This window comes from Chlorocebus sabaeus, chromosome 26 (genome assembly GCF_047675955.1).
Source record: "Chlorocebus sabaeus isolate Y175 chromosome 26, mChlSab1.0.hap1, whole genome shotgun sequence".
NCBI lineage: Eukaryota > Metazoa > Chordata > Mammalia > Primates > Cercopithecidae > Chlorocebus > Chlorocebus sabaeus.
This window is the reverse complement of record NC_132929.1, coordinates 16283721-16298209: the sequence shown is the minus strand read 5'-3', so window position 1 is coordinate 16298209 and position 14489 is coordinate 16283721. Positions and strand designations below refer to the sequence as shown.

At 44.8% G+C, this 14489-nt stretch overlaps 1 protein-coding gene across 1 annotated transcript; it reads left to right on the top strand.

Moving 5' to 3' along the window:
* The first annotated feature begins 5067 nt into the window (after positions 1-5067).
* LOC103245827 (large ribosomal subunit protein uL6-like) lies at positions 5068-6252 on the top strand. Its single transcript, XM_038008871.2, has 2 exons — positions 5068-5408; positions 5735-6252. Exons 1-2 carry the CDS (start codon positions 5068-5070, stop codon positions 5886-5888), a joined length of 495 nt encoding a protein of 164 aa, XP_037864799.2. The 3' UTR covers positions 5889-6252.
* The last annotated feature ends 8237 nt before the right edge of the window (positions 6253-14489 follow it).

Here is a 14489-nt window from a genome sequence, read left to right as displayed (position 1 = left end):
GGCCTGTCACTAGAATGCAACTTGTATTGTTCCTCCGGGGAAATGCTAGTGCCTGGCTCAAGGTAGGCACTCACCAATGACCCTGGCATGCATGAATGGTTTTCTGATCAGTGATGCTCGTGACAGCGCACTCTGAATGGTAAAGTAGCTCTAGACCCCTGAGAAAAGTTGTGGCTCCGGAGGGAAAAGGAATGAGGACAAAACAACAGCCACTGTAGTCAGAGAGAGGGGCAGAGGGGGAAAACCAACACAAGATCGGCAAATTTGCTTTGTGGGTACAAGGAGGCATCATTCTAATGTTTGCAACATTATCCTAATGTTTCAGGTGGTGCTTTCCAGGAGCAAAGGAATGTCTTGAATTATGAAAAATAAAGCATAAGATCTTATTTCACTTGTGTTTTAACCAACAAGAGTCTCATTAACAATTAAATTAACAATTATTTTTAAAATGTTACTGTTCCAATAGCAGTTTAAGAATACAAGCTATTGAGCAAAATGTGTAAACACATTGTGAAGCTGCTTCCTAACCTGCTGGACATGGCCAGGGAACATATACACAAACATTTTCATCACAAAAACCTACACTTAACAAGATTAGAGCAAGGACAATTAAAACTGATACTGTTAGGCCAAGTGCAGTGGCTCATGTCTATAATCCTAGCACTTTGGGAGGCCGAGGTGGGCGGCTCGTGAGATCAGGAGATCGAGACCATCCTGGCTAACACTGTGAAACCCCGTCTCTACTAAAAAATACAAAACATTAGCTAGGCATGGTGGCACACACCTGTAGTTCTAGCTACTCAGGAGGCTGAGGCAGGAGAATCACTTGAACTCGGGAGGTGGAGGTTGCACCACTGAACTCCAGCCTGGGAGACAGAGCAAGACTCCATCTCAAAAAAAAAAAAAAAAAAAGATACTGTCAGGGCTAGGCGCAGTGGCTTATGTCTATAATCCCAGCACTTTAGGAGGCCAAGGCAGGCAGATCCACTTGAGTTCAGGAGTTCAAGACCAACCTGGCCAAAATGGTGAAACCCTGTCTCTACTGAAAATACAAAAATTAGCTGGACATGGTGACGCACGCCTGTAATCCCAGCTACTCCGGAGGTTGAGGCCTGAGAATCTCATGAACCTGCGAGGCAGAGGTTGCACTGAGCTGAGATCGTGCCACTGCACTCTAGCTTGAGCAACAGAGCGAGACTCTGTCTCAAAAAAAAAAAAAAATACTAGCGGTCCAGAGAGGTGGTTCACCTGTAATCCCAGTGCTCTGGGAGGCCGAGGCAAGTGGATTATTTCGGTCCAGGAGTTCGAGACCAGCTTGGGTAACATAGCAAGACCACGCCTCTACAAAAAATACAAAAATTAGCCTATTGTGGTGGTGCGTGCCTGTTGTACCAGCTACTTGGGAGGTTGTGGGAGGATTGCTTGAGCCTGGGAGATTGAGGCTGCAGTGAGGGCTGATTGTGCCACTGCACTCCAGCCTGGGCTTTTAACAGAGCAAGATCCTATCTCAAAAACAAACACACAAAAAATAAAAATGATACTGTCCAGTTCCTGTGGGACTTACAGCCTAAGATGATACACCACCAGAGAGCCAAACAGAAAATCGACAGGTTTTGAGAAAAGTGGACATCCATTTTAGGGCAAAATACTATCCATTGCAATAATCAGTTAATGTTCTCTGTGTAATAAACTCTTATATGAGTGTATAGTTTAAGACAGCAGTATTTTCCCCAGAGTGTCACAATGCTAACTGAACAAATCCAACAGCAACAATATAAGTAATAATAAAGTCAGATTGGCTGGGCATGGTGGCTCACACCTGTAATCCCAACACTTTGTGGCTGAGGTGGGAGGAATGCTTAAGGCCAGGAGTTCAAGACCAGCCTGGACAACACAGTGAGACCCCCCCCCATCTCTACAAAACAATTTTTTAAAATTAGCCATGCATGAGCCAGACACGGTGGCTCACGCCTGTAATCCCAGCACTTTGGGAGGCCAAGGCAGGTGGATCACAAGGTCAGGAGATGGAGACCACCCTGGCCAACATGGTGAAACCCTGTCTCTACTAAAAATACAAAAATTAGCTGGGCATGGTAGCACGTGCCTGTAATCCCAGCGTCTCAGGAGGCTGAAGCAGGAGAATTGCTTGAACCAGGGAGTCAGAGGTTGCAGTAAGCCAAGATCGCACCACTGCACTCCAGCCTGGCAACAGAGCAAGACTCCATCTCAAAAAAAAGAAAAAGAAAAAAAAAAATTAGCCAGGTGTGGTGGTGTGCACCTGTAGGCTTAGCTACTCAGGAGGATGAGGGAGGAGAATCACTTGAGCCTAGGAGTCTGAGGCTGCAGTGAGCTATGATTGTATCACTGTACTCCAGCAGAGGTGACAGAGAGACCCTGTCTCAAAAAAAAAAAAAAAAAAAGCCGGATTTGTACTCCATGAGTTCCTTTGAATTTGATGCTTATCTGTGATTTCCCCTTGCATCATGACAAATCCACTGCCCATGGCTATTACTCTTGACTTTGTGAAGTGTGGAATTAGGAGCCTAGACTGTAGCCTCCTGGGAACCCTCATATGTCTCAACAACGACCAGATAAAAATGCTTATCAGCAGAAACACAAAGTGTCAGGGGCCCCCAGCACCCTCAATGCCATCCAGGGATTCTGAGACCACAGGTTAAGGAACCCTGGTCTACCAATGGCATGTTTTGCAGAAATAGAAAAAATCATCTTCAAATTCATATAGAATCTAAGAAGACCCCAAATAGTAAAAAAAAAAAAAAAAATCTGAGACAGAAGAACAAAGCTAGAGGCCTCCTAATTCTGGATTTCAAAACATGACAAAGCTATAGTAAACAAAATAGTATGGTGCTGGCATAAAGATAGTCATATAGACCAATGGAACAAAATAGGGAGCCCAGAAATAAGCCCACACATATATGGTCAAACAATATTCAGCAAAGATGCCAAGACTACACGATGGGGAAAGGGGAGTCTTTTCAACAAATGGTGCTGAGAAACAACATCCACATGTAAAAGAATGTAGATGGGCCAGGCGCAGTGGCTCAAGCCTGTAATCCCAGCACTTTGGGAGGCCGAGACGGGCGGATCACGAGGTCAGGAGATCGAGACCATCCTGGCTAACACGGTGAAACCCCGTCTCTACTAAAAAATACAAAAAACTAGCCAGGCGAGGTGGCGGGCGCCTGTAGTCCCAGCTACTCGGGAGGCTGAGGCAGGAGAATGGCATGAACCCAGGAGGCGGAGCTTGCAGTGAGCCAAGATCGCGCCACTGCACTCCAGCCGGGCGACAGAGCGAGACTCCGTCTCAAAAAAAAAAAAAAAAAAAAAAAAAAAAAAAAGAATGTAGATGAACTCTTACCTTATGTCATATACAAAAATTAACTCAAAATGGATTAAAGCCCTAAACATAAGATCTTAAACTATAAAACTACAAGAAGAAAACATAGGGGGAAGGCTTCATGACATTGGAATGGGCACTGGTTTCTTAGATGTAACACCAAAAGCACAGGCAACAAAAGTAAAAATGAGACTACATCAAACTTAAAGACCTCTGCACAGCAAAAGAAACAATAGTGTGAAGCGGCAACCTATGGAATGGGAGAAAATATTTGCAAAACATATATCTGATAATGGGTGAATACCCAGAATATATAAAGAATTTCTACAATTCAGTAGCAAACAAACAAACAAAAAACCCTGATTAAAAAGTGGGCAAAGGTCTTGAATAGACATTTCGCCAAAGGAGATATACAAATGGTCTACAAGCCTATAAAAGGCTAATTAGGGAAATGCAAATCATAAGCCACAGTGAATTATCACCTCATATCCATTAGGATGGCCACTATAAAAAACAAAACAAAACCAAAAAACAATGTTAGTCAGGGACAGTGGCACATGCCTATAGTTCCAGCTACTCAGGAGGCTGAGGCAGGAGGATTGCTTGAGCCCAGGAATGTGAGTCAAGCCTGAGCAACCTAAGGAAACATCACAAACAAGTGTTGATGAGAATGTAGAGAAATTGAAAACCTTGCACACTGTTGGTAGGATTGTAAATAGTGCATCTATTATGGAAAACACTATGGAGGTTCCTCAAAAACTTAAAAATAGAGCTACCATATGATCCAATAATCCCACTTCTGGGAATATATCCAAAAGACTTGAAATAAAGATCTCAAAGAAATATTTGCATGCCCACATTCATTGCCGCATTATTCGCAATAACCAAGATGTGAAAACAACCTAATGTCCATTGTTGGATGAAAGAAAGAAAATGTGGTGTAATAATGGAATATTATTCAGCCTTAGAAAGAAGGAAATTCAGGTACGTATTACAACATGGATGAACCTTGAGGATATTATGCTAAGCAAAATAAGCCAGTCAAAAAGGACAAATACTGTATGATTCCACTTAGATGAGGTATCTAAAGTAATCACACTCATAGAAACAGAAAGTAGAGTGGTGGTTGCCAGGGGATGGTGGGGAGGGAGGGGAAATGGGGAATTGTTCAATGGGAATAGGGTTTTGGTCATGCAAAATGAAAAGGTTATGGAGCTCTACTGTACAACAGTGTGTATGTAGTTAATACCGTGCTGTACATTTTTAAATTTTTTTTTTTTTTTTTTTTTTTTTTTTTTTTTTTTTTTTTTTTGAGACAGAGTCTCGCTTTGTCGCCCAGGCTGGAGTGTAATGGCCGGATCTCAGCTCACTGCAAGCTCCGCCTCTGGGGTTTACACCATTCTCCTGCCTCAGCCTCCCAAGTAACTGGGACTACAGGTGCCCGCCATCTCGCCCGGCTAGTTTTTTGTATTTTTTAGTAGAGACGGGATTTCACCGTGTTAGCCAGGATGGTCTCGATCTCCTGACCTCATGATCCGCCCGTCTCGGCCTCCCAAAGTGCTGGGATTACAGGCTTGAGCCACCGCACCTGGCCATAAATTGTTAAGAGGGTAAATTGATGTTACATGTTTTTTTTTTTTTATCACAAAACAAAAACAAAACCGTGGTCTAGAAATATCCTTTCTTTCTTTGCCACGTCTACTGTGAGAATGAAGACCATTTTCAGCAATCAGACTATCGACATTCCAGAAAATGTCGACATTACTCTAAAGGGACACACAGTTGTCGTGAAAGGCCCCAGAGCAACCCTGTGGAGGAACTTCAATCACATCAATGTAGAACTCAGTCTTCTCAGAAAGAAAAAAAAAAAAAGGAGGCTCTGGGTTGACAAATGGTATGGTAACAGAAAGGAACTGGTTACCATTCGGACTATTTGTAGTCATGTACAGAACATGACCAAGGGTCTTACACTGGGCTTCTGTTACAAGATGAGGTCTGTGTATGTTCACTTCCCCATCAACATCATTATCCAGGAGAATGGGTCTCTTGTGGAAATCCTAAATTTCTTTTTTTTTTTTTTTTTTTTTTTTTGAGACGGAGTCTCGCTCTGTCGCGGCCCAGGCTGGAGCGCAGTGGCCTGATCTCAGCTCACTGCAAGCTCCGCCTCCCGGGTTCACGCCATTCTCCTGCCTCAGCCTCCCGAGTAGCTGGGACTACAGGCGCCCACCACCTCGCCCGGCTAGTTTTTTGCATTTTTTAGTAGAGACGGGGTTTCACCATGTTAGCCAGGATGGTCTCGATTTCCTGACCTCGTGATCCACCCGTCTCGGCCTCCCAAAGTGCTGGGATTACAGGCTTGAGCCACCGCGCCCGGCCAGAAATCCTAAATTTCTTGGGTGAAAAATGCATCTGCAGGGTTCAGATGAGACCAGGTGTTGCTTGTTCAGTATCTCAAGCCCAGAAAGATAAATTAATCCTTGAAGGAAATGACACTCAGCTTGTTTCAAATTCAGCAAGCCACAACAGTTAAAAACAAGGATATCAGGAAGTTTTTGGATGGCATCTATGTCTCTGAAAAAGTAACTGTTCAGCAGGCTGATGACTAAGATCTAAGAGTTGTCCAGCTACAGAAACAAGATACCAGATGGCTGCTAAAACCTACTTGTGATATTTAAATGATGCAATAAAAGACCTATTGATTTGGGGGGAAAAAAAAAAAAAGAAACATCCTTTAATGCTGTTCTGGGTGATGTTCCTCAAGCTGTATCCTCCAGCCAGCTCCTGGAAGACTTATTTTCCAGGTTTCTTCTAGAAAAGGAATGTAAAACTGAACTTTCTAGACACTTCAAGAACTGGAATGATAGAAGAGAAACCACCTGATATCAAGGAGTCAGGTGTAGTGATACAGGGACTTGTATTTTTGAGTAAGGACACGACACCACAGAGGAAGATGGCAAAGAAGAGAGTGTCTCCTGAGGGGAGGGAGGAGGCAATGCCAAGAGGAAGCTACCCGCAAAGAAGGGCACAGTCATGGGACTAGAGCACTGTCCAAGACTGGCCACCACTCCACAGGCTGTTGAGTAGCACGGAAACATACAGTGAGGTCACCAGAACAACTGGAAAAGCTACCATTTGTTGGGGGGCAATGTGAGCAGCTGGGATGTTCAAAAGATTAGTGGGGGAGCAGGACAGAGAGGAGTCTGCACTTCTGGGAATGACAATGCCATCTTATTGGTCTTAGAGTCCGCTAAGGGCTACACATTTAAAAACACTAACTGGTAAATTGCTTTTTATTTTATCTTTGAGGGGGTCAAAGTGAATCACTACTTTCTGAGTCCTTTGAGACAGACTTTAAAGTTGAATCCCCTGACATTTTGTAGGTTTTCTAATTTTCATTATGACAATTATAGGCCTGGCCACAGATTTAAGAAAGAATATATCGGCTGGGCGCAGAGGCTCATGCCTGTAATCCCAGCATTTTGGGAGGCTGAGGCAGGGCGGATCATGAGGTCAGGAGATCAAAACCATCCTAGCTAACACGGTGAAACCCCATCTGTACTAAAAATACAAAAAATTAGCCAGACATGGTGGCAGGTGCCTGTAGTCCCAGCTACTCGGGAGGCTGAGGCAGGAGAATGGTGTGAATCCGGGAGACGGAGCTTGCAGTGAGCTGAGATCACACCACTGCACTCCAGCCTGGGCAACAGAGCGAGACTCCGTCTTAATAATAATAATAATAATAATAATAATAAATAAATAAAGAGGGAAACATGAAGAGTTATCAGTAAGTAACAGAGCGCAGCATTTCTCACACGTGAGTTAAGTACCCCCAATGAAAGAATAAGAAAAAATGCCCAGATCTCTGGGCATGTACTCAAGCAAGAACAAACATGAAGCTAAGGACACATATGCTAAGTAAAAAAACCCAAAACTTACAAATTCAAACAGAAACAATTCAGATTAACATCATTAACTTCATATGGCAAATGATACTGTGTTTTCTGCAACTGAATTCTACCCACCTGACTATGGTGCCAACCACTAGAGTACAGGTTTTTTGAGTTTAGCAACTTCATTATGCTAAGGGTTAATGAAGCAACTTCATTATGCTTCATTATGCTAAGGGCTCAACTTCTCCACCACTTTTTAAATATCATCACCATTTACTTATTAGGTCTGCCCGTTTTTTTCCTAATTAGAATGGAACAATTTGGGTGGAACTGCTTGGCTTCACCTCTGCTGTAAATGTAAACTCAGAAATGGCAATGGAGTGGCAGTGCTCTGTATAAGGCAGTCATTCCAGCTACTAGGAATATTATATAATAATTTGTTTAATTAACATCAATATTTAAAGTTCAAAATTAGAAGACTCCCAAAAATACTTCCTTGAGTCCTCATTTGACAAAAACCCAAGACTCTTAACCTTTTTTGGTACCACAGCCCCCTTTGGTGGTTTGGTGAAGCCTCAGAAAAATGCTTTGCATAAAAAATACATCAGATTGCAAATGAAACTAATTATATTGAAATGAAACTAGTTATATTGAAATTGAGTTATCAAAATTTTAAAAATATTTTATATAATACTATATTGATATGTATAGCATTCACTGTCCCCTTATCTGTGGTTTTGCTTTCTGCAATTTCAGTTACTTGCAGTCAACCATGGTCCAAAAATATTAAGTGGGAAATGCCAGAAATAAACAATTCATAAATTTTAAATTGCACACCATTCTGAGTAGCATGATGGAACCTGGCACCATCCCGCACTGTCCCTTTCTCTTCACAAGAAGAAAAGAACACAAGAATACAGTACAATAAGATATTCTGAGAATAAGAGAGATATATCACATTCATATAGTTTTTATTACAATATAATTTCTTTCTTTTATGATTGTTATAGTTGTCAGTCTCTTACCATGTCTCATATATAAATTAAACTTTATCATAGTTATGTATGTATGTATAGAAAAAAACATAGTAATATTGGGTTTGGTACTAGTCACAGTTCCACTGGGGCTCTTGGAAACATTTCCCTTGTGGGCAGAGGGGGACTACTATACCTATGAACACATTAAGGATCTCATGACAGATTTAATAATTCCCGTAATTTCTTTTTTTCTTTGTTTGTTTTTTGTTTTTTGTTTTTGAGACGGAGTCTTGCTCTATCACCCAGGCTGGAGTGCTGTGGCACAATCTCGGCTCACTGCCATCTCCGCCTCCCGGGTTCAGGCCATTCTCCTGCCTCAGCCTCCTGAGTAGCTGGGACTACAGGCACCCACCACCATGCCCGGCTAATTTTTTTGTACTTTTAGTAGAGATGGGGTTTCACCGTGTTAGCCGGGATGGTCTCGATCTCCTGACCTCGTGATCTGCCCGCCTTGGCCTCCCAAAGTTCTGGGATTATAGGCATGAGCCGCCACACCCGGCCAATTCCCTTAATTTCTAAGTGGTGGTGAGTATAATTGACATTTCAACAACTGTAAAGTTATATTAAAAATCTATGATTTCTATAAATGACAAAGTCACAGATTTTACTATTTCATAAAATATTTTATATATTTCAGAAGAAGTTAGTGAAAATAGGTAACTTTCCCCATAACTTTACCAATGCCCTGAATTCTGTCCACAGACCCCTAAGGGGTCCTGAACACCCCAGGTAATGATGCTTGGCCTAAACTTTACCCAAACAAGAGGGTTAAAGTAATACACATATATTCAAGAGTAACTGCAGACTTGGATAATTAGGATCTGCCCAGGCATATGGACCATCCATCTCTCTCCTTCCACGGAGAAGCATGGCCCGGCCCCAAACCCAGCACTCCTGGCCAGCAGATCTCTGAATGTCTGTGGAACCATTCTATGAGAAGCTTAACTCTCCTGGCATGATGAGGTTCTTACCTGGATCTTCTCCTTTCACCCTTTTCTCTTAAAGAGTCACTGCAGGGGGAGGTGTCATCCTCCCCTTAGCTCTCAGGCACTCTGCCCAGAGAGGAGCTCCATATTCCATGGCATACTTGTGTAGCTCCCAACCCAGGAGGAAAGACCTTAAAGAGATTGCTCATCCCCTGGGAGTAGGAGGGTAACTCCCCAGAGTGCAAGGACCACCGTGTCTGTTATGCAACTGATCATGAGGAGACCCCCCAGAGTAAGAAAGTACCAGCCAGCCATGTGGTTGCCCCCTCCACCCACTCTCTGGCTGGAAAGGGCTGAAATGTCCTAGGGTTGCTAGGCAACAGGACAGAATTCAGTGATGACTGTACCCAGAGGATTGTTACATCCTAAGTACTCTGTGTGTGTGTGTGTGTGTGTGTGTGTGTGAGAGAGTGAGTGTGTGTGTGTGTGTGTGATGCATCACTTTCCCTGGAGGTCTAGAAGGGTCAGAAAAAGTCATATTTCTAAGGTAGCCTAAAAGGACCACTTGGGGTGGAGGGGTTCCAGACAGGGCTGACTATGGAGGCCAGGGTTCACTGCAGATGGTATGTTACAGGTGTCCCCTGCCCTGGATTACCTTTCTTTCTCCCAAGCCAGACCCTGTCAAACTCTGCTGTTCATTTGTGGCTAAAGGGGGCTGTTCAAGGTGCTAAAGGGGGCTGATAAATGAAGCCATCATAAAAAGAATCCAACTGCTAAGACATCACAGCTGCATGAGATATGAGTGCACAAAGCAAATTACCAGCATCCAGTCCCAGGACAGCCTCTTAGTAGCATGGGACAGCCCTCGCTGAGCCTCAGCCCCCATTTCCATAAAACGGAGTCAAAAAACCTGTCAGAGTTACTATGAGGATGAAATGTGCAGGTCCACCGGAATCTAACATGAGGAAGCCATCAGAAAATCTAAATTAAGGGATGTTCTGCAAAACAGCAGATTTGAATGCTTCAAAATGGCAATGGTATGAAAGACCAAAATAATAATAATAATAAAATGAAGGCTGTTTTCGATTAGAGGAGGCTGAGAAGCCGTGACAACAAAATGTAGTGCATGACCCTTGATTGAAAGCTGAATTTTTTTTTCTTTAAGAGATAGGGTGTTGCTAAGTAGCCCAGGCTGGTCTCTATCTCCTGACCTCAAGCGATCTGCTCTCCTCAGCCTCCCCAAGTGTTGGGATTACAGGTATGAGCCACCGTGCCCTGCCTAAATCCTGGATTTTTTTTTAAAGTCATAACACGTGTTATTCAGGCAATTGGGAAAATTTTAGTGTGGACTTACATAATACTGTTGTATTAATGTAAAATGCCTTAGTGTTGAGTACAGTATTCAGTTAGATAGCAGAGTGTTCTTTTCCTTAGGAGACACATGCAGAAGTTTTTTGGGATGAAGCATCATGATGTCTGTAATGGAGTCTGAAATGGTTTAGCCTAACATACATATAGAGAGATAAAACAAATATGGCAAATGTTCAATGGTGAATCTAGGTCATGGATGTCCATTGTTATAAAATAGTTATAACTATAAAGTAGTTCAATGGGCATCTTCAAAATAAAGAAAAGGAAAAAGGTGCACTGACCCCTTTTAGCGCAGGGTCTGGCACAAAGAAGTAATCGGCAAATGGTGGCTCCTTACTATGATGAGCTGACTTTTGCATCTACATGGGGATGATTTCCTAAACCAAGAGAACAATGCCGTAGAATGGTGGAATGACAGGCTTCTGGCATGGGCTGGTGGCAGGACTTTGAGTGCTGGAGGCTTCCCACTCTGCCTGGCTCTTTAAGGAGTGTGAACAGTACTCCCAGATACAGAGGGCTCCCCCGCCTCAGATGGCGGCATCATGATCTTCACACTGTGGGAGGAAGATGTCTGGGCCCAACCAGATTAGGTCATCAGCCAAGTTCAGAGTCTGGCCTTCAGACTTGTCTGTGGAAGGTAAGGAATTAGAGCTGAAGATGATACTTTTCATCCCAGCCTTGTTGGAGGCAGCCCCCTAGGTACAGAATTCAGAGAGCAGACAGTACCTTTGTGAGAATGAGGAGGTGTTCCTTCCTTCCTCTGGAGACCCAGCCTGTGTCCTGGTGTCAGCTGCACAGACACACACAGCAGCCCTGATCAGTCCATTGTATGTAATATTGGCTTCCATGTGTTGAATGTCAGGCACTTTCTGTGACTTATTTTGAAACCTCACAACAATTCGTCAAGATAGATATTATTTTGTTCATTTCACTTGTGAGGAAACAGAAGGTTTAAAGGCTTGTTCAGCTGGCCCAGCCAGTAAGTGCTGGAGCAACAGAGCAAGAATCTGAATCTAGGACTTCCTGACTCCTAAGCTCTCAGGCCACTGCTGCACTCCATTCTTCTGTGTGTGGAGTTTTATGCTGTGCAAAACTCCCTTCCTCATGTGGTCTGCAAGATCACATAAGGTGGTGAAGGTGACAAAGTGAGGAGACTGAGACTCAGAGAAGGGACTTGCTCAAGATCATCAGAAGCTTGTGGCAGTGCCTGGACTAGAATGCCAGAATCTGCTTGCTCTGGCTCCTTTATAACTAAGAGACTCTAACAACCATCAGAGGCCAAGCCCAGGACCCAGCCCTGCCTTGACCACTTCTTCCATCCTGGACCTCAAGCTCCTGCTATTGCTTCTTTTTTTTTTTTTTTTTTGAGACGGAGTCTCGCTCTGTCGCCCAGGCTGGAGTGCAGTGGCGCAATCTCGGCTCACTGCAAGCTCCGCCTCCCGGGTTCACGCCATTCTCCTACCTCAGCCTCCCCAGTAGCTGGGACTACAGGCGCCCGCCACTGCGCCCGGCTAATTTTTTTTTTTTCTATTTTTTAGTAGAGACGGGGTTTCACCATGGTCTCGATCTCCTGACCTTGTGATCCGCCCGCCTCGGCCTCCCAAAGTGCTGGGATTACAGGCGTGAGCCACCGCGCCCGGCCTGCTATTGCTTCTTTAGTGGAACATCTCTCCTTCCTTCCAGTTGTCTCATTTTAAGAGGCAATATGCCAACTGCCAGATGTCCATTGAGATTTGTGATTTCTCTTCCTACAGAAGTTCCTCTTCCCATCCGTCATTCCATTAATCCATTTATCCATCCAACTACTTATCTACCTGGTCATCCATCCTTCCATTCACACGTGTTACACACATACCTCTCCCTCCATCCAATCAATCATCAGGCCTTCCACTGATTCAACATTTATCAAACACCTGCTACTACTATGTACCAAGTACAAAGAGAAGACCTAGCTCTTGCCTTTGGAAAGCCTCAGTTTGTAGGATAGACAAGTAACAGCATGGGTTGAAAGCTGTCCTAGAAGTATGCACTAGGAACCTTGGGACTTCAGAGGAAGAAAAGGCTAACTAGTCAGTAGCTGAGAAAGGCCTCAGGGAGGGCCAGCGTCTGAGCTGCAGTTATGGGCCTCCTTCCTTTTCTCGTCCTCCTCTGTGGCCATTGCTCCCCCAGTCCTCTATCTAGTTATTTTTTTATCTGTTGGTACCTGGGCTGAGGATAGTCTCAGTGGGCAAAAATCAAATACCCCTCCCCAAAAGTTGCACAGGGGCTAGCGTTTTCCTTTCTGGCTTTCCTGTCATAGTTAGGCCAGCTCATTCTTTCATCTGTCGGAAAAACTCTCTTTTTTTTATTACTGGACACCCAGGCAGCAGAACCTCCAGGAGACTGGCCTGCCACTGTGTCTGTCAGCTTCTACGGAAGAGGCTTATTATACATTCTCATGGGGGAGAGAGGGATGCCTGTGCTGCCAGGAGTCAGCCGACCCCCAACTCTGCTTAGCTCTTCAACCAGAAAGACTGGCCCCACCCAACCAACCCCCCTATTCTTGGGTCTGTTTCCAGTGCCTTCCACCAGGCAGCCTGTGGCCCTTCAAAGCAGCACATTAAGAGCCCAGCCTGATCTCCACCTCCCACGGACTCCTCTGCTCTGGTGGCCCCTCTGGCCATGATGCTTGGATTCTGAGGACTCTGCTGCCCGTGGGCTCTGGCGGGAGTCACAGAGGCAGCTCAGTCTCTCTAGCACTGAGAACAGAAAAATAATCAGGTGATGCTTGGTGGGTTCCTGTTCCTTGGGCTGCTGTGAGGCTGAATATCTGCTTTTCTCCATCTGCAACCAGGCAGTGAGGCAGCAGCCCAGCAAGTCTGGGGCCACTGCTGGGCCACTGGCAGGAATGGCTCCTCCTTCCCGACCCCTTGAAGTTCCTCATCTCTCTCTGCTCCCTAGTGCCCTACCCCAAGGCTGAGGCTGGCACAGCTTTCCTGCTAGAGGGCTCAGGGGGCAGCAAATGACCTGGCCTGAACTTGGTCCTCCTTGTCCCCTCACAGGGGCAGATCAGGGCTGATCCTGTGACTCCCTTTGCCTCTATGAGTTCTCCTCTGTAGGTAAGTCCTCTGTTGAAGCAAGGATCAGGCAGTGGTGAGCTGAAGAGCTCAGTAGAAGGACGCTACAGAAAATCTGACATTCATATGTATGCAGGTCCCTGGACACTCTCTTTGAGGGAACTTCCCTTCCCTCTCAGGCTGCCCCTGGAGTTTAAGTCCAACCAGATAATCACATTGAGAATAAGATTGGACTATATCCTGGAAAGGTCCATGACACTAGCATCTAGATTCGGCCTCTGAGTGAGTCTGCTCCCTCCACCCCAGCTAAGGATGCGAGCCTATGAGAGAGGAAAGTAGACAAAGGTGAGCATCAATATCCACCAATTAATGACACAGACATAAACCAAACATAATCAAAACCTGCAGTGAGTTGGGTAAATTGCAGAGGAAATGTCCTGAATATTATAGCATGAGTATTTCAGCACAGTGATGGTACAGGTCTTCCATGGTCAAATGAAGGGCAGAGGCCAGGCGTGGTGGCTCACATCTGTAATCCCAGCACTTTGGGAGGCCAAGGTGGGTGGATCACTTGAGGTTAGGAGTGCAAGACCAGCCTGGCCAACATGGCGAAACCCCATCTCTACTAAAATGCAAAAATTAGCCGGGCATGGTGGCACGCACCTGTAGTCCCAGCTACTCAGGAGGCTAAGGCACAAGAAATGCTGGAACCTAGGAAGTGGAGATAGCAGTGAGCCACTGCACTCCACCCTGGACAACAGAGCAAGACAGTCTCAAAAAAAAAGAGGGCAGAGGCAGTGGTCCAGCTATAAAGCCAGGGGATGGCCATGGGGGAGAGTTTAGTTCAGTAC